The 19,233-nt window shown below is 39.2% G+C and overlaps 1 protein-coding gene across 4 annotated transcripts in view; it reads right to left on the bottom strand.

The window, feature by feature from the left end:
* adcyap1r1a (ADCYAP receptor type Ia) overlaps window positions 1-16,195 on the bottom strand; it is a 54,788-nt gene extending 38,593 nt beyond the window's left edge. The window contains exons 1-3 of one of the 4 annotated variants that reach the window (XM_039676320.2): window positions 15,967-16,195; window positions 13,870-13,973; window positions 8,520-8,619 (exon numbers count right to left, since the gene is read on the bottom strand). In XM_039676320.2, the coding sequence (XP_039532254.1) occupies window positions 8,520-8,619; window positions 13,870-13,926 (157 nt within the window). In that variant the 5' untranslated portion in view covers window positions 13,927-13,973; window positions 15,967-16,195. The remainder of the gene's footprint in view (window positions 1-8,519; window positions 8,620-13,869; window positions 13,974-15,966) is intronic. The other 3 variants (XM_039676321.2, XM_039676322.2, XM_039676323.2) reach the window with 3 other exon arrangements.
* Between the last annotated feature and the right edge of the window lie 3,038 nt (window positions 16,196-19,233).

Below are 19,233 nucleotides of genomic sequence, written 5' to 3'. Positions count from 1 at the left end.
TGTTTGACCGACATGTACGAAATTTCTGTGGTACATCTACCATGACCAGACGTACAAAAAAGCCTCAAGAACCCATACCCTAAACTCGACAGGAAGTCCGCCATTTTGAATTTGGCGACCGATTTGGGACGATTTACACACTCCGTACCTTAACGAACTCCTCCTAGGGAATTAGTCGGATCAACTTCAAATTTCTGCTGTACCTTCTAAAGGCATTGAAGATGTAAAGTTGTGCTATCTGCGTGTTTTCGTCGATGGGCGTGTCCGTGGCGTCAATGATTCGCCATGAAACAGGAAGTTGTTGTAACTTGGCTGTAAATGCCCAGATCTGCACGAAATTTTACACATTTGACAAGAGTCCCACCCTGAACATATCTACATGCCGACATTCACCCACAGTCATAGCGCCACCTAGTGGCAACAGGAAGTGACCTTAAACGAAGCAGCCCCCGCCGCTTGTTTGACCGACATGTACGAAACTTCTGTGGTACATCTACTATGACCAGACGCACAAAACAGCCTCTTGGAGCGATGCCCTAAACTTGACAGGAAGTCCACCATTTTGAATTTGGAGGCCATTTTTGGACGATTTACACACTCCGTACTTTAACGAACTCCTCCTAGGGATTTAGTCGGACCGACTTCACATTTCTGCTGTGCCTTCTAAAGGCATTGACGATGTAAAGTTGTGCTATTTGCGCATTTTCGTCGATTGGCGTGTCCGAAGCGTTGATGATTCGCCATGAAACAGGAAGTTGTAGTAACTTGGCTGTAAATGCCCAGATCTGCACGAAATTTTACATATTTGACAAGAGTCCCACCCTGAACAAATCTACATGCCGACATTCACCCACAGTCATAGCGCCACCTGCTGGCAACAGGAAGTGGCCTTTAACAAAGCAGCCCCCGCCGCATGTTTGACCGACATGTAAGAAATTTCTGTGGTACATCTACCATGACCAGACGCACAGAAAAGTCTCCTGGAGCGATGCCTTAAACTCAACAGGAAGTCGGCCATTTCTAATTTTACCGCCATTTTTTGATGATTTACTCATTACGTACTTTAACTAACTCCTCCTAGGGCTTTAGTCGGATCGACTTCACATTTCTGCTGTGCCTTCTAAAGGCATTGACGATGTAAAGTTGTGCTATCTGCGGGTTTTCGTCGATGGGCGTGTCCGTGGCGTCGATGATTCGCCTTGAAACAGGAAGTTGTAGTAACTTGACTGTAAAAGCCCAGATATGCATGAAATTTTACACCTTTGACGAGAGTCCCACCCTGAACAAATCTACATTCCGACATTCACCCACAGTCATAGTGCCACCTGCTGGCAACAGGAAGTGACCTTTAACGAAGCAGCGTAGTAAATACACAGCCGCACTGGCTGAGCTGCAGAAAATGCAACGCGGCCGCCTCAGACCCCGACGTGCTACAGGTGCGAGGGCCCGCCCATCGCTGCTTGCAGCTTTAATTTTTCTTTTTTCTGCAAAGTAAGTGCCATTTTCGGGGCCGCAACATGCTCAAAAACTCACCAAATTTGGCATGCATGTCAGGACTGGTGAAAAATTTCGTATTTTGTGGGTTTCGCGGATGGGCGGGGCAAAATGGCACGCTAGCGCCACCTAGAAAATTAGAAAAAATTAGCCCCTCGTCCACGTTCAACCTACATGCACAAAATTTGGTGGGGACGTGTATCATATCAAGACGCACAAAAAAGCCTCAAGAACCCATACCCTAAACTCGACAGGAGGTCCGCCATTTTGAATTTGGCGGCCATTTTTGGACGATTTACAGACTCCGTACTTTAACGAACTCCTCCTAGGGATTTAGTCGGATCGACTTAAAATTTCTGCTGTGCCTTCTAAAGGCATTGACGATGTAAAGTTGTGCTATCTGCGCGTTTTCGTCAATGGGCGTGTGCGTGGCGTCGAAGATTCGCCATGAAACAGGAAGTTGTAGTAACTTGGCTGTAAATGCCCAGATCTGCACGAAATTTTACACATTTGACAAGAGTCCCGCCCTGAACAAATCTACATGCCGACATTCACCCACAGTCATAGCGCCACCTGCTGGCAACAGGAAGTGACCTTTAACGAAGCAGCCCCCGCCACTTGTTTGACCGAAATGTACGAAATTTCTGTGGTACATCTACCATGACCAGACGCACAAAAAAGCCTCAAGAACCCATACCCTAAACTCGACAGGAAGTCCGCCATTTTGAATTTGGCGCCCATTTTGGGACGATTTACACACTCCGTACTTTAACGAACTCCTCCTAGGGATTTAGTCGAATCGACTTCAAATTTCTGCTGTGCCTTCTAAAGGCATTGACGATGTAAAGTTGTGCTATCTGCGCGTTTTCGTCGATGGGCGTGTCCGTGGCGTCGATGTTTCGCCATGAAACAGGAAGTTGTAGTAACTTGGCTATAAATGCCCATATCTGCAGGAAATTTTGCACATTTGACAAGGGTCCCGCCCTGAACAAATCTACATGCCGATATTCACCCACAGTCATAGCGCTACCTAGTGGCAAGAGGAAGTGACCTTTAAAGACGCAGCCCTCGCCACATGCTTGACCAACATGTACGAAATTTCTGTGGTACATCCACCATGTCCAGACGCACAGAAAAGTCTCTTGGAGCAATGCCCTAAACGCAACAGGAAGTCAGCCATTTCTAATTTTACCGCCATTTTTGGATGATTTACTCATTACGTACTTTAACTCCTCCTAGGGATTTAGTCGGATCGACTTCAAATTTCTGCTGTGCCTTCTAAAGGCATTGACGATGTAAAGTTGTGCTCTCTGCGCGTTTTCATCGATGGGCATGTCCGTGGCGTCGATGATTCGCCATGAAACAGGAAGTTGTAGTAACTTGGCTGTAAATGCCCAGATCTGAATGAAATTTGACACATTTGACAAGAGTCCAGCCCTGAACAAATCTACACGCCCGAATTCACCCTAAGTCATAGCGCCACCTGCTGGCAACAGGAAGTGACCTTTAACGAAGCAGCGAACCAAATTGACAGCCGCACCAGCTGAGCCGCAGAATATGCAACGCGGTCGCCTCACACCCCAACGCGCTACAGGTGCGAGGGCCCGCCCATCGCTGCTTGCAGCTTTAATTTTTTTTTTTTTCTTTTTTCTGCAAAGTAAGTGCCATTTTCGGGGCCGCAACATGCTCAAAAACTCACCAAATTTGGCATGCATGTCAGGACTGGTGAAAAATTTCGTATTTTGTGGGTTTCGCAGATGGGCGGGGCAAAATGGCACGCTAGCGCCACCTAGAAAATTGGAAAAAATTAGCCCCTCGTCCACGTTCAACCTACATGCACGAAATTTGGTGGGGACGTGTATCATATCAAGACGCACAAAAAAGCCTCAAGAACCCATACCCTAAACTCGACAGGAGGTCCGCCATTTTGAATTTGGCGGCCATTTTTGGACGATTTACAGACTCCGTACTTTAACGAACTCCTCCTAGGGATTTTGTCGGATCGACTTAAAATTTCTGCTGTGCCTTCTAAAGGCATTGACGATGTAAAGTTGTGCTATCTGCGCGTTTTCGTCGATGGGCGTGTCCGTGGCGTCGAAGATTCGCCATGAAACAGGAAGTTGTAGTAACTTGGCTGCAAATGCCCAGATCTGCACAAAATTTTACACATTTGACAAGAGTCCCGCCCTGAACAAATCTACATGCCGACATTCACCCACAGTCATAGCGCCACCTGCTGGCAACAGGAAGTGACCTTTAACGAAGCAGCCCCCGCCACTTGTTTGACCGAAATGTACGAAATTTCTGTGGTACATCTACCATGACCAGACGCACAAAAAAGCCTCAAGAACCCATACCCTAAACTCGACAGGAAGTCCGCCATTTTTAATTTGGCGACCGATTTGGGACGATTTACACACTCCGTACTTTAACGAACTCCTCCTAGGGATTTAGTCGGATCAACTTCATATTTCTGCTGTACCTTCTAAAGGCATTGACGATGTAAAGTTGTGCTATCTGCGCGTTTTCGTCGATGGGCGTGTCCGTGGCGTCGATGATTCGCCATGAAACAGGAAGTTGTAGTAACTTGGCTGTAAAAGCCCAGATATGCATGAAATTTTACACCTTTGACAAGAGTCCCGCCCTGAACAAATCTACATGCCGATATTCACCCACAGTCATAGCGCCACCTGCTGGAAACAGGAAGTGACCTTTAACGAAGCAGCGTAGCAAATGCACATCCACACCGGCTGAGCTGCAGAAAATGCAACGTGACCGCCTCAGACCCCGACGTGCTACAGGTGCGAGGGCCCGCCCATCGCTGCTTGCAGCTTTAATTTTTAGGGCCCGAGCACTAACAGTGCGAGGTCCCTATTGAAACTGTTAGGATTATTTTTTTTTTTTTTAGGGCCCGAGCACTAACAGTGCGAGGACCCTATTGAAACTGTTAGGATTATTTTTTTTTTTCTTTTTTCTGCAAAGTAAGTGCCATTTTCGGGGCCACAACATGCTCAAAAACTCACCAAATTTGGCACGCATGTCAGGACTGGTGAAAAATTTCGTATTTTGTGGGTTTCGCGGATGGGCGGGGCAAAATGGCACGATAGCGCCACCTAGAAAATTGGAAAAAATTAGCCCCTCGTCCACGTTCAACCTACATGCACGAAATTTGGTGGGGACGTGTATCATATCAAGACGCACAAAAAAGCCTCAAGAACCCATACCCTAAACTCGACAGGATGTCCGCCATTTTGAATTTGGCGGCCATTTTTGGACGATTTACAGACTCCGTACTTTAACGAACTCCTCCTAGGGATTTAGTCGGATGGACTTAAAATTTCTGCTGTGCCTTCTAAAGGCATTGACGATGTAAAGTTGTGCTATCTGCGCGTTTTCGTCGATGGGCGTGTCTGTGGCGTCGAAGATTCGCCATGAAACAGGAAGTTGTAATAACTTGGCTGTAAATGCCCAGACCTGCACGAAATTTTACACATTTGACTAGAGTCCCGCCCTGAACAAATCTACATGCCGACATTCACCCTAAGTCATAGCGCCACCTGCTGGCAACAGGAAGTGACCTGTAACGTAGCAGCCCCCGCCATATGTTTGACCGACATGTACGAAATTTCTGTGGTACATCTACCATGACCAGACGTACAAAAAAGCCTCAAGAACCCATACCCTAAACTCGACAGGAAGTCCGCCATTTTGAATTTGGCGACCGATTTGGGACGATTTACACACTCCGTACCTTAACGAACTCCTCCTAGGGAATTAGTCGGATCAACTTCAAATTTCTGCTGTACCTTCTAAAGGCATTGAAGATGTAAAGTTGTGCTATCTGCGTGTTTTCGTCGATGGGCGTGTCCGTGGCGTCAATGATTCGCCATGAAACAGGAAGTTGTTGTAACTTGGCTGTAAATGCCCAGATCTGCACGAAATTTTACACATTTGACAAGAGTCCCACCCTGAACATATCTACATGCCGACATTCACCCACAGTCATAGCGCCACCTAGTGGCAACAGGAAGTGACCTTAAACGAAGCAGCCCCCGCCGCTTGTTTGACCGACATGTACGAAACTTCTGTGGTACATCTACTATGACCAGACGCACAAAACAGCCTCTTGGAGCGATGCCCTAAACTTGACAGGAAGTCCACCATTTTGAATTTGGAGGCCATTTTTGGACGATTTACACACTCCGTACTTTAACGAACTCCTCCTAGGGATTTAGTCGGACCGACTTCACATTTCTGCTGTGCCTTCTAAAGGCATTGACGATGTAAAGTTGTGCTATTTGCGCATTTTCGTCGATTGGCGTGTCCGAAGCGTTGATGATTCGCCATGAAACAGGAAGTTGTAGTAACTTGGCTGTAAATGCCCAGATCTGCACGAAATTTTACATATTTGACAAGAGTCCCACCCTGAACAAATCTACATGCCGACATTCACCCACAGTCATAGCGCCACCTGCTGGCAACAGGAAGTGGCCTTTAACAAAGCAGCCCCCGCCGCATGTTTGACCGACATGTAAGAAATTTCTGTGGTACATCTACCATGACCAGACGCACAGAAAAGTCTCCTGGAGCGATGCCTTAAACTCAACAGGAAGTCGGCCATTTCTAATTTTACCGCCATTTTTTGATGATTTACTCATTACGTACTTTAACTAACTCCTCCTAGGGCTTTAGTCGGATCGACTTCACATTTCTGCTGTGCCTTCTAAAGGCATTGACGATGTAAAGTTGTGCTATCTGCGGGTTTTCGTCGATGGGCGTGTCCGTGGCGTCGATGATTCGCCTTGAAACAGGAAGTTGTAGTAACTTGACTGTAAAAGCCCAGATATGCATGAAATTTTACACCTTTGACGAGAGTCCCACCCTGAACAAATCTACATTCCGACATTCACCCACAGTCATAGTGCCACCTGCTGGCAACAGGAAGTGACCTTTAACGAAGCAGCGTAGTAAATACACAGCCGCACTGGCTGAGCTGCAGAAAATGCAACGCGGCCGCCTCAGACCCCGACGTGCTACAGGTGCGAGGGCCCGCCCATCGCTGCTTGCAGCTTTAATTTTAATAATTATTATTGTGACAGACTTTTTTTGGATTGTAAATGACATAATCCAACAAAGTATGTTACTATAATACCGGTACTGATAGCGCTTGTTTTATGTGTGTATGCAAGTGTATTTTTCCCCTCGGGGCTTGCCGTAGATGGGTCCTGCGCACTTAGTACAGTCGCGAGTTTTTGGAGTTAGTGATCTGATGTGTGAAATAATAAAGAGGAGAAGAGTTCAAACTGCTGTGTTTATTATTTATTCAAACTGCAAAAAAGGTATGTGATATAAGTAACATGATTAGATAAATCATGTAGGTTCCAGTTCAAAGCTGGTGCGTTAGTGTAATGTTAACTTCTCTCTACCAATCAGATGCTCCGGTGAGTGAAATACATGAAGCGAATGGTGATTATTCAAACATGAAATGGGAAGGTTTAACTGGGTTTAAGGGTTTAACCTAACTATCACTCTGGGTTTGACTTGCTGGCAAAACCGAATCTCTTCTTTGTCGCGCATTAAAAATAAAAGTTCCAAATGTACAGTTTGTGTTCCTGCGGTAAGTTAGGTATGCAATTTTTTGGGTGGGACACATGCCGCATTTTTCAATATTGAGGGGGACACGTCCCCCCCGTCCCCCCCCGGTTCCTACGCCAGTGCTACAGTCGCCACTCATCATGTTTACTGTGGCGGGCGGGACGAGTGAGGGCCGCGGGAGAACGGCGCGAGGCCGGTGGCGTGATTACCGATGAGCGACCCCTGTGAGACGCACCGGTCTCGTATCTCTCAATTTTCTTAGCAATGTTAAAACACACATCAACCGATCACTTGTTTAGCGTTCATGTAAACACTACATTCAGATCCACCAATCGGACTGAATTCGGTTAGATTGAAACAAAAGCTGTGCATGTAAACAACGAATGGCGACTGCAGAAAGCAAAAGCTGAATCCCGGACATCGACGGCCGGACATGTCCGGGAAAAAGACGATGTTAACCCCGACTACTCAGCTTTCTCCACAGAACAAGAGCCTGCTAGCTTAGCTTCCAAAAAAAGATGGCCGACACTATGTGTTCATTCAGTGAGTGAGATCGCCCTCTATGGGCGGGTTGAGGACATGCGGGACAGACACACTACTGACTGTAGTCTTTAGCCTCTGGACAAAAAATCCTCTGATGATGCAAAATGACGATTTTTGGATTTTTTCCAGACAAAAATACATGAATCTCTCGTCTCAGGGGGATATGAGGGTGGAAAGCATGGTTATTTGAAAATACTACAGGTTTTCTGCCAATACAAAGCTTAATGCTAAATACTAAATTGTCCCTTTAAAGGCCATTAAACAGTTTTACAATATTACTGTTTTTTTTTTCTGTATGTTTAACCAAATAAGTGCAGTCTTGGTTAGCAGAAAAGACTTCTTTCAAGAACATTACCGACCTGATATCTTACAGACCTCAAATTTTCAGTGTACAAAAAGGTTAGCAAGTTTTGATAAAATGCTACATAACATTAGGGTGACCAACTGTCCTGTTTTCCCAGGAGTCAGGACATGTCCTGTTTTCATATAACAATATAACCATTTTCTATCCATACAGAGGAGGCATAACCTACTTTAAATGTAATGAAATTAACAAGGTATCTTTGAGTAAACTTCGAGTATCATTTGAGTTGGCCCATGTGTTTGCTGGGCCGAGTGTCCTGTTTTTTTGTAACCAAAATATGGTCACCCTACGTAACATTTTTAACTGTAATCAGCTGTTATATTTTGCCATATCAGTCAAATCCTTGTCTCACTTAAAATCCTCTCAGTATCAGCTAACTGATCCACGGCTTGTTGTGAATTCGACATGCGAATGAGGGATACAAATTTGTCTAGAAAGAGAACAATAACAATGATATTGTTTCCTGTTCATCTTTCACTATAATTGGAAGATCGAGTCAAACGCATTTCGTTATGTCTCTTACCAAGTTTTTCGTCATCTTTGCGGTCATGTAGAGCGATTCGCTCCAAGCATCTCTCTTCTTCACGCTTGGTGACACAGTTCTCAGATTGTATGGGCCACATCTGGAAGAACAAACATTAAAAAACAAAAAGTTTATAAACCAGAACAACACAAGAGCAATACCAACAAACAACAGCAGTGGAGATGATGAATTCCTGCCAAAAAAAAGAAAAGAAAAGAAAACACAAGAATGTTTCCACTAACAATGTGCCTTTTTGTACAGTAAACATATACAGAAAAAAATCTGTGCTGGTTTAGACTATTTACTCTGGGGGTAAATTAAAAAATAATCTTTTTTTTTTTAATTCACATACTTTATCTTTTATAGAAGTTATTTCTGTCTCTGCCATATAGGGTTCGATACTGGGTTTGATTGAATGTCTACACCCATCTCTGTAAAAATCCAGCTAAAATAGGTCATTTTATGTGCTGGTCTAAATGGTTGTAGGTGGATCAAGCTGGTTAGAGGTTGTCAAGAACCAGAACCCCAAACCAGCCAGTTTAAGCTGGTATGACCTGGTTTGATATCACAGTCCAATCCACATCTAACCAAATATCTATTTGTAACCAACAAGAAGACATGGAGTAACAATGATGTTTTTGAATTGTGAAATGAAATTGTAAAGCAATGAGTGCAGCTGAGGTTTCTTGGACATATTTCTGTTGCCAAACTCTTGTAGTATGCATATAAAACAATGATTTGTCTGTAGTTGGATGTGAAGTATACAGCATTTTATAATTGATGGGGGTCACTTTAAATGAGTTTGAAGTTTATTTACTGGTTGTACAAGCACATCCAGTACCAGTGCATAGGAATTTTTGAGCAAAGCTCTTAGAGTCGTCAGTAAAATAAATAAATAATAAATAGAGCTATTAAGGCTATACACACAATAAATCAGGACTGTATACACATACAATGTCACTTCCATACAAGAGTATTGCACATTTTGCTAATTTAAATCTATAATAAAGTTCATTGATCCTAATGGAAAGCACTTCCAACAACTGTTGCCATGGTTACCTCATCCTGCAACTGAGTGAAAATACTTGTAACTTGTAATCTTGTGGTTACTCAAACGTCATTCTGTGAAAATCCTAACATTTCGACTGTAACGTGTAGCTACAGGGTTGGGAGATATGACAAAAATCACCATATGAGTCATTTTATTTCACAATAACGACAATATATCACAATTTAGTTATTTAGGATTTAAGATTTTTGATACTATTGAAATTTCAGAAATTCTCATCACCAATTTCAATACTACAGCCTAAGTAAAAAAGAAAAAAAAAACTCTCAAGCTTACTGAAAACAAGTAAACAGTCAGTGATAAAATAAGAACAAAGAAAGAGATTACAAGCTATTGAGCAAAACTACAATAGAACAAAGACACTAATGAAATATCATCAAGCACTAGACATAAAAACTACATACTATAATGTAATTAAACGCACAAAAACACACTGTCATGTCTAGTTTTGTGTTTTGTGTCATATCTTTTATTTTTGAAGTTTTGTCCTGGGTTCTTGTCATATGACTTCCTTGCCCAAATGTGATCCTGTTATCTGTCGAGCCAAGACTTGGTTTATTTGTATTTGTTCATGTTTTGGATCATTAAAAACTGCACTTGGGTTCTCACTACACTCGCCTCCAGTGGATCTATTACAACTGCACAGGCTTTACTGTGTAAAGTAAATATATATTTATTCTTATTAAAGTTAGGGATGCACCGATATGAACATTTTTTCCGATACCGATAAGCGATAATTCTTTATATTTGAAAGTCGATAACCGATATATTGGCCGATAAATCTAAACCCAAATTTTTATATAATTTTTGAGAACCTGATTACAAAAACAGCAGTCTCACCATTAAAATCCACGTCCAAAACACACAATTACAATGACGTTCTCGTTATAATTTTATGTAGCGGATATGACAGCCTTGCATGTTGCAATTTACTGTCCTCAAGCAATTCAAATCCATCATGTTGAACAGGAAATAATACATTATTTATCGGCTTTAATATATTGGCTAAATTTTCTTATCCAGACGATAACGATAACAGTAAATTGAACATATATCGGCCGATACCGATATGGTGGCCGATATATCGTGCATCCCTAATTAAAGTTACAAAAGTGATTCAATCAAGAGCAGTAAATGATTTTCTTTTTCTATTTGATCAATATTAACGCCACAGGCGACAGCAGGTATTAGACTGCCATCACTTTAAGGATCTAATATCATTAACTATTTACATTAATTAAAGACATAAATCGCAGTTTACAAGGATAATTGCAAATGCAAAGACAGGCATTTCAAAATGTAAATGCGTGTATTTACATTCCGTTCAAGCACATTAAGTCGCCAAAAAGACCCAATTTCAGTACTCGCGCGCTTTATGTATTGAAATAAGTTCCTTTTCGCTGCGTATTGCGTTTCAATGATTGAATATGTGAGATTACTGTCTTTTTCTCAAGAAAATCATCTGAAATACAGGACACTATAGCAAAATTCTTGATGTCTAAGCGCAGATTCTAATTTATGATTTGTCTTTGTTCTATAGGACAACGAGTGTGAATGGTCAAAATCACTTTTGCAGGTGTATTAGGCAGAAAATTTCACATGCATGTATTTATTGATATCCTGAGTAAAATTAATGACATGCTGAGTAAAATCTCACGTAGATTCACAGAATCCAGATGGCTCAGTGTGGTCAGAAAATGGAATCATCACTCATTGAATTATTTGTGTTTCTGGGACAGCAGACATGATCTTTATAGATTGGAGATTATGAGGTCTGACCCCTGCCCTGACCCCTCCAACTAAGCCTTGAATGTCTCAACGGAAGGCAAAACTAATTGTTGGGGAGAGGGACCAAAATATATACAAAAAGTTTATTTATATAAACTACTCAATGCCTCATGTAGTATATATGAAGAGTTCAGATGCAAAAGCCTCTAAATGCCATTTGAAATTTTCTTCTTTAATGAAGATTTTTATCAAACTTGTATATTTAAGTTCAGTAATTTCACTTAAATAACAATTAATAGGTAATTATCATTGCCATTTAAGTGAAATCACTGAACTTAAATATACAAGCTTGATAAAAATTATCATTCTAAAAGAAAATTTCAAATGGCACTTAGAGGCTTTTGCATCTGAACTCTTCATATATACTACCGATATACTGACCGTTAAAGCACTATAGAATAAATATACGAGACAAGGCCGGTTAGATTAGATATTATCTAATTTTGTTGGTCACATTGATCTGACTTCACTAGCTTTAGTATATAATCACTATTGCTCGCAAAACACGATAGCCTTCTGAATATTCTTAAATATTCTGAATGTTCTGATGCAATCTGACTTCTGACCTATAATTCTTCCTGAATCATAATCTTACAATGTTCGCTCGTTTGCCAGAGAAGAACTGGCCTGGTTTCTCCCAAGGTTTTCTTTCTCCATTCTGTCACTTGATGGAGGAGTTTTGGTTCCTTGCCACTGCCGCCTTGGCTTTTGGCTTGCTTAGTTGGGGACATTTAATATTCAACAATATTATTGATCTGCCTTACTTAAGGTGGACGAAGACGCAATTTTCTTCTAGAAACAAACTTTGTTGTATTATTTTCATGTTATCACTGTGAAGCTGCTTTGATACAATCTGTATTGTAAAAAGCGCTATATGAGTAAAGGTGACTTGACTCGCCGTGCTGCGCCGTCATGGAAGCTTATCATTTACAGTAAAAATAGGTGATTTTCCACCATTCAAAAATCTTTATTTTGATTGAAAAAGACCATTATAGATGAAAGATTAAAAATAAGAGGCCATTGTTACCACACTGTATGAAAATTACAGAGAACAGAACATTTTTCACAGAACTGTACAGTTAGTATCTACAAAACCACAGGATGTGGTTTTTCACCTTTTCTGTTTTAAATCAATGCTTGTGTGTTTTGCCAGTTCATCACTTCACTGTGCTGTTTCTAAGGTGTCCTGTGGTTGGTTTTAAAGTGGTTACTATGGTCATTTAAATACAAATATAATAAAATATTGGTGCTAGATATGGTTATATGGTTGCTAGAATATAGGGTGCATTAGTTTCCACCAACTTTGTTCAGCGATGATGATATTAAAAATAGTTGTTTAAGTGTTATAAGACAACAACCAAGCCAAGCAGCCACAATGTGAATCATAACATTACAAACTTTGATTTGAAGCAATAAAGTATTGACAATGTACAATACAAGACTGTGTACTATGATCTACAAAGAACAAAAATCCCACAAAGCATTGAGAACAGCATCATTTTAGAGTAGTTGATTAATCGCATCCAAAATAAAAGTTTGTGTTTACATAATATATGTGGGTGCATTGTGTAGAATTATATTGTATATATATGTATATAAATACACACACATGCATGTATATTTAAGAAAAAAATATTATTTGTATATAAAATATTTAAATTAATATAAATGTAAATATAATATAAATCTAAATTATACATAAATCTATATACATGAAAATATTTCTTAAATATATACAAGCATGTGTGTGTATCTATATATATAAAATAATTATAGACAGTGCACCCACATATATTATGTAAACACAAACTTTTATTTTGAATTGATTAATCGTTTGACAGCCCTATATATAAAAATGATAATATATTTATAAAAAAAACTATATTTTAAAATTCACTGCACATATATGCATATATATTTATATGTTTTTTTGAGAGTGTAGGTAGATCAATGCATCATTTGCAGCGCTTGGTAGTGGGCGGAGCTAAAGAGATATTTTGGTATGTCTTGCTTGTTTCAACCCTCTGATTGGTTGAATTTTTTGTACAGCATCAAGGCTAAATGTTTTGTTTTTGTGTTTTACCATGAATTTCACTGTTAAATATGATTATTGTAAAACAATGTGGGCCAAAAGCTTCAACAAAAGCAAATACTATTGATTAAGAACCTTGTAGGTCACAGTAAGGCTGTCTATAAAAGCGTATAATTCATTGTTAAAAATCTATTTTATGGAAAGTTTTTACTTCTGGAACCCGACTGTTGCTCTCTGGACGCTGGTTTCTGTGTTTTTTATTCTAGTCTCTAAATAGCAGGAAAAAATCATAATTTCCGATGTTTGGAATGTAAGGGTTTGCTCAAAACAATAACTTCCGATGAGAAACCATAATAGTGATTTTTGCCATTTCCAAACTTCACTAATCATCACATTTGTAAGATATAATCATGTGAATCCAAGAGAATACAGTTCCAACAAATGATCATCTCTGCTCTTACCAGGCTGATGATGAGGAAGAGGACGAGGAAGGACGCTGTTGCCGTGTGTCTATGCATTCTGTTCACGATTGCTCCCGGAGATCTCACGCACAGAATTATAAAGCCTAAAAGAGAAGGTACATTGTTTTAAAATACACACACACTCAGAGAGAGAGAGAGAGCAGCTTCAGTACTATTGGCTACATCATAACATACTGCACCAGAGTAGCTGATGTTCAGGACCTACAACAACACAACCAACCCATCTCTGAATCACAATCTTTATTATAACCCCATCTCAAATAACCATATCTCTGATCACTGAAGTGCGCAGGAACGATGGCGAGGGAGGGGTACATGTCGACCAGATTTACGAATCCAAGGAGGTATAAAAACCCTTAAGACGAGACCTGTGCGAGGATAGTGAGCGGTCTCCGTGCCCCTGCTGTCTTACTCATCTTTATTAGTTCCCCCCCCAAAAAAATGAATAAATGTATGAATCGTAGCGAATAAAACACACAGAACGACCTCAGATTCAATTACATGCAGCCGGAGAACTTGGTTCTTGCATGATCAGAAATACAAGAATTTAAGTCACCAGTAAAAAAAATCAGATTTCACACTATACCTCTGATGGTTTGTTCTGGTTGCATGTGAATGCTTTACATTCACAGAGCTCTGCTTTTGTAGAAAATGTACATCTTTTGCTTGCAAATACACTCTTTATAAGCTATTTTTGCAATGCACACAGGCACTTCAAGGAGAAAAAGACAGTGTCAATCAAGCAAGGTTTTTTATCATATATATATATATATATGGATGCGAAACACACTGAGGCTCTGATAACCATCATAATGAGAAGCACAGGGCTGAACACGGCTGTTTTGAACGGGCTCTGTGTCTTGAAGCAAAGGCAAAACAGCATCTGGCAATAATAACCATGGTCATTTAACATTGTATGTTCTTGTAAATTGGTATAACGCTGATGCTGTAGCCTATTAATGGTGAGGCATCTTTTCCACTACACAAAAAGACACAGAGAAAGCATCACATCAAGCCTTATGGTAGGCTACTTCATAAGGTTCATAATGCCAAAACCTTTACGAGGTCAAATGTGTGTAAGGACGCTTAAAATAGAGGTCAATGCATGCACTTTTTGAACATTTGATTCGTTCTGAGGCAATCACTTGAAAGGGAGTATACAGTGTTTTGCATGGTGACTCACTGCATGCCTTCATATTCACTGCAGAAATCTGGATTGATTTACTAATGATGTGAGGCGTTAGAAAGAGACAAACAGACTTAATGCATGAGAGAAGCCGTCTGATTATTGGCTTTACACTGGTGCTTTGCTTTAAATGACACTGGCGACATTTCTCTGGCTAAGACAGACATGAATTTGGTTCATGAGGTGCATATCAGTGTATTGCTGTTTAGATCATATTTCACCCCAAAAGAGACAAATGCTATTGATCCATTTGTTGTCATGTGTTAGCCTCAATGACTGTATTTCTAATTATTCTTAATGATGGTTCTCATTAGATTCTCATTTCTGTAATAGAGTAATGAAATCATCCTGTCTGGACAGTTTTTTTATTTAGATCAGTTGGCTATACGTTTAAGGTAGCGCAACAAATAGAGCCTCGATGTATCAATTTAATGTTTAAATAGCTAATATATAAATAGTTTCTGCATTACAGTCAACTAAAAGGTGATGAATTGTCATTAAAATAAAGTCACATTTGGAAAGAACAGTCTACTTTATAAAAAACGCTAATATACTGAGAAACGATTTCCGTCAACATGTTTGGGATGCATTGAAATGCATCATTTTAAAGTGATGGTGTTGATGAATCGGTGCATTATAACCCAGAAATCATCTTTAAATTACATAACTGAACATATATCAAAGAAAGCAAAGCCCAATGATCTCTGCGGTCCCTGAATATTCACTTATCGTTAATTCATGATTAATCCGTCTATAGAAAACACGCGTGAACCGAATGTCGTTGATAGTCGTGTTATTGTGAACGGAGGTCGCCCATGCACATTCAATGTATCGTTGTAGTGCTAGACTGCGATTAATGACTGAAGAAACGCGAAGAAACGCAAACTCACCATCACAGAATGGCACGCGATATAATCCTCCTCCTTCTTCTTTATAACGGCTGCAAATGGACGGGTCGCTTCGTGCACCTGCGATTTTAACTTTGTCATCCGCGTCTCACATCGACCGACTGGAGTAATGAAGGTCTGTAGAGCACTAGAGGAGCGTGAGACTGAAGAGAGCCCGTGTGTGTGTGTGTGTGTGTGTGTGTGTGCTCGGTGATTCCCTCACTGCTGACAATCACCTGCACTGAGAAATCAGCATCACTTAAACCATCACATACCATAATCACTGAACCATCATTCACAAACAGTCATTTTGGCATTATTTAATGATCCATGAATCCTGACTAGTCATAATCACAAAGATAGCTCTCCAAGATTAAACAACATAAAAACTAGTAAACAATCATTGTTGATAGTTCACTTTAAAATTAATTTTTGATATGTTTTAGCTTACCTCAAGGGCATCCAAGATGTAGGTGTCTTTGTTTCCACAGTATTTTCAATTTTTATATTTTTAGGTCAAACCGTTCTCATCTCTCAGTCATATAATGGAGGTCTATGGTCCCCACCTCAAAGAGCATGCACAGAGAAGTCTAAATTAAACATGATTTAATGACTCGTAAATGTAAGTACACATTGATGGCCTAAAACACGAAACGAGCGGTTTGTGTGAGAAAACGAACAGTATATCGTTTTTACCTCTTGGATGTTGCTGTGGTTACGGTAAAAACGATATAAATACTGTTCGTTTCTCACACAAACCGCTCGTTTCGTGTCTTAGGCCATCAATGTGTACTTACATTTACGAGTCATTAAATCATGTTTAATTTGGACTTCTCTGTGCATGCTCTTTGAGGAAGACCCCATAAAACACCATTATATGACTTATAGACACAAACGTTTGACCTAAAAATATCAAAATTGCATGAATAAATTAATTGCTTTGTTTATCTATTTTTGGCTTTTTTTTTTATTTGCTATCGTTATTGGGGTTATAGCCTACAAGAGACCGCAAAAAAAAAAATGTAACGATCAATTAATTAAATCATTAAAAAAATATACATATATTATGTGTATATATATTGCTTCACTTCCTTTGAAATCAAAAAATTGTGATTTCATGTTGCATGCAATCAATTGGAAGAGAATTAAAAAAATACAAATTAAGTGGGGCAAATGTGGTACTCAAACCAGTCAAGTAATGTTTGATAACTAAGAATTACTAAGAAACAAATTACTAAGAAAAGTTCATCAAATTATTCGACATTAAGTAAAGTTAACAAAAAAATTCGTAGTAAGAACAATGTTAGATTTTACAGTCCATCATAAGTGATGGTGCTGCAAACCACAACAAGATTTTTAAGATTTAAGATTTAATATTCTCGCACCGATTAAGCCGTCAATTTGTTCCTCTATGCAGGAGTGTAACACGTTTCTTAGTTTTTTTAGACTTGAGAAACTTGAAGAACTAGAAGAGAGGGCTATACTCTATGAGAAAACCAAGGATATTTCTGCATTCTGTCACTTGATACTTGATAGAGTTTTGGGCTTTTGGCTTGCTTATTTGGGAACATTTAATTTAATATTCAACTACATTATTGATCTGCCTTACTTAACAGAGCTTTCTCGGTCGCTGCACCCAGGTTCTGGAATGCACTTCCTCTAGCTGTTAGAAATACTCCCACATTGTAACCAGTTTCAAGAAGTCGCTAAAAACCAATCTTTTTAAAATCGCCTTCATGGATTCTGATGATTAGAATTCTATTGTTTTGATCAAATAAATGCACCCTTGTTGAGCATAAGAGACCTGCAGGAACGAAATCACAAATTAAATCTAAATTGTTTCTTCTAGACAGCTGTTTAGATTATTAGATTCAAACATAGACCTTAGTTACCCAGTTATTTCAGATGAAGTTGTTGTGGTTAAAAACAAAACCAAAAAACAGGTCACATCCTGAAACAAAACCAGTTGAAAAACATTGCTCTAGGTTTTAAAAAAAAAAAAGTCTGCAATAAAAAGATCTTAACATGGATGTAAACACATTATGAGCTGCTTTACACATTTTATAGATCTATAACCTTACTATTATATTACTTTTGAACAATTTGACACATTTTAGGTGAAACATCTGAGAGTGAGTTCAACCCAAAATTAAAATTCTGTCATTAATTTCTCACCCTCATGTCATTCCAAACCCGTAAAATGAAGATCTTTTTATTCATATCTGAGAGCTTTCCGTCCCTCCATTGACTGCTACATACCACTTGCAAGCCCCAGAAAGGTAGTAAAGACATCATTAAAGTTTTGTGGTTTAACCTAAATTTTATGAAGTGATGCGAGTGCTTTGAAATTGGGTTAACATGTTTACGTGATCATGTGCAGCGCCAGATTAGTAAACATAATCGGGTTAAGAACGTGCATGTAAATGCACTCAATGACAGAATTTCCATTTTTGGGTGAATTAACCCTTTAACATACACTGTAAAAAAAAATGTGTTCAATTTACCGTAAAATGCCGGCAGCTGTGGTTGCCAGAAATTTACCGTATAAAATACGGTAGCAAGAATTTACGGTAATAAGGTTTTACAGGCTTAACTTAAAATTTACGGAAATAAACCGTATTTAATTATCTAATATACTGTTAATTTATCGACCATTTGAAGTGTTAATATCTGTTTTATACCATTGTAATTTATTTACATCCATCAATCACAGTAGTAATAAGAGTCACGTGATATTTAGAAACACATCACATGTAGGTCTTTCACAAGACACTTAATATTAACATATAGAAGCGGCACAGTGTCATTCACTCAAACATTAAACACCATCATGGTAACACACATGAAATTTTAAAAAGGCAATAAACATTAATTTAACAACATTAAATGTCACACAAAACCCTAATGTACCTAATTGATTAGAAAAAGACTAAGCAAACTATGAAGAAACAAGTTATTTCAACAAAAATACATCAAGTGTGGAGTGTCATGCAGGGAATTGTGGGAATGTCAATTTAAGTTTTTTCACAGTAAATTATACGATGAATTGTTCATTTTCACTTTAAAAACTGTAAATTTAACAGTATTTTACAGTAAAATTACATGAAATTTACCATAAGATCTATCACAGTTATTTACCGTATATAGGTTTTGTTAACCAATTAACAGTTTTTCACTGTAGAATTATCTTTATGTCTTTAATTATGTCTTTTACTGTTAAAATCACGATCATTTTTTTACAGTGTATCCAGTAAATCTCCTAAAATTAAA

The sequence above is a fragment of the Pimephales promelas genome, chromosome 5, assembly GCF_988280905.1.
Source record: "Pimephales promelas chromosome 5, fPimPro1.hap1.1, whole genome shotgun sequence".
Taxonomy (NCBI): Eukaryota; Metazoa; Chordata; class Actinopteri; order Cypriniformes; family Leuciscidae; genus Pimephales; species Pimephales promelas.
Note: the sequence above shows the minus strand (reverse complement) of the source record. Positions and strands in the feature narration are given on the sequence as shown.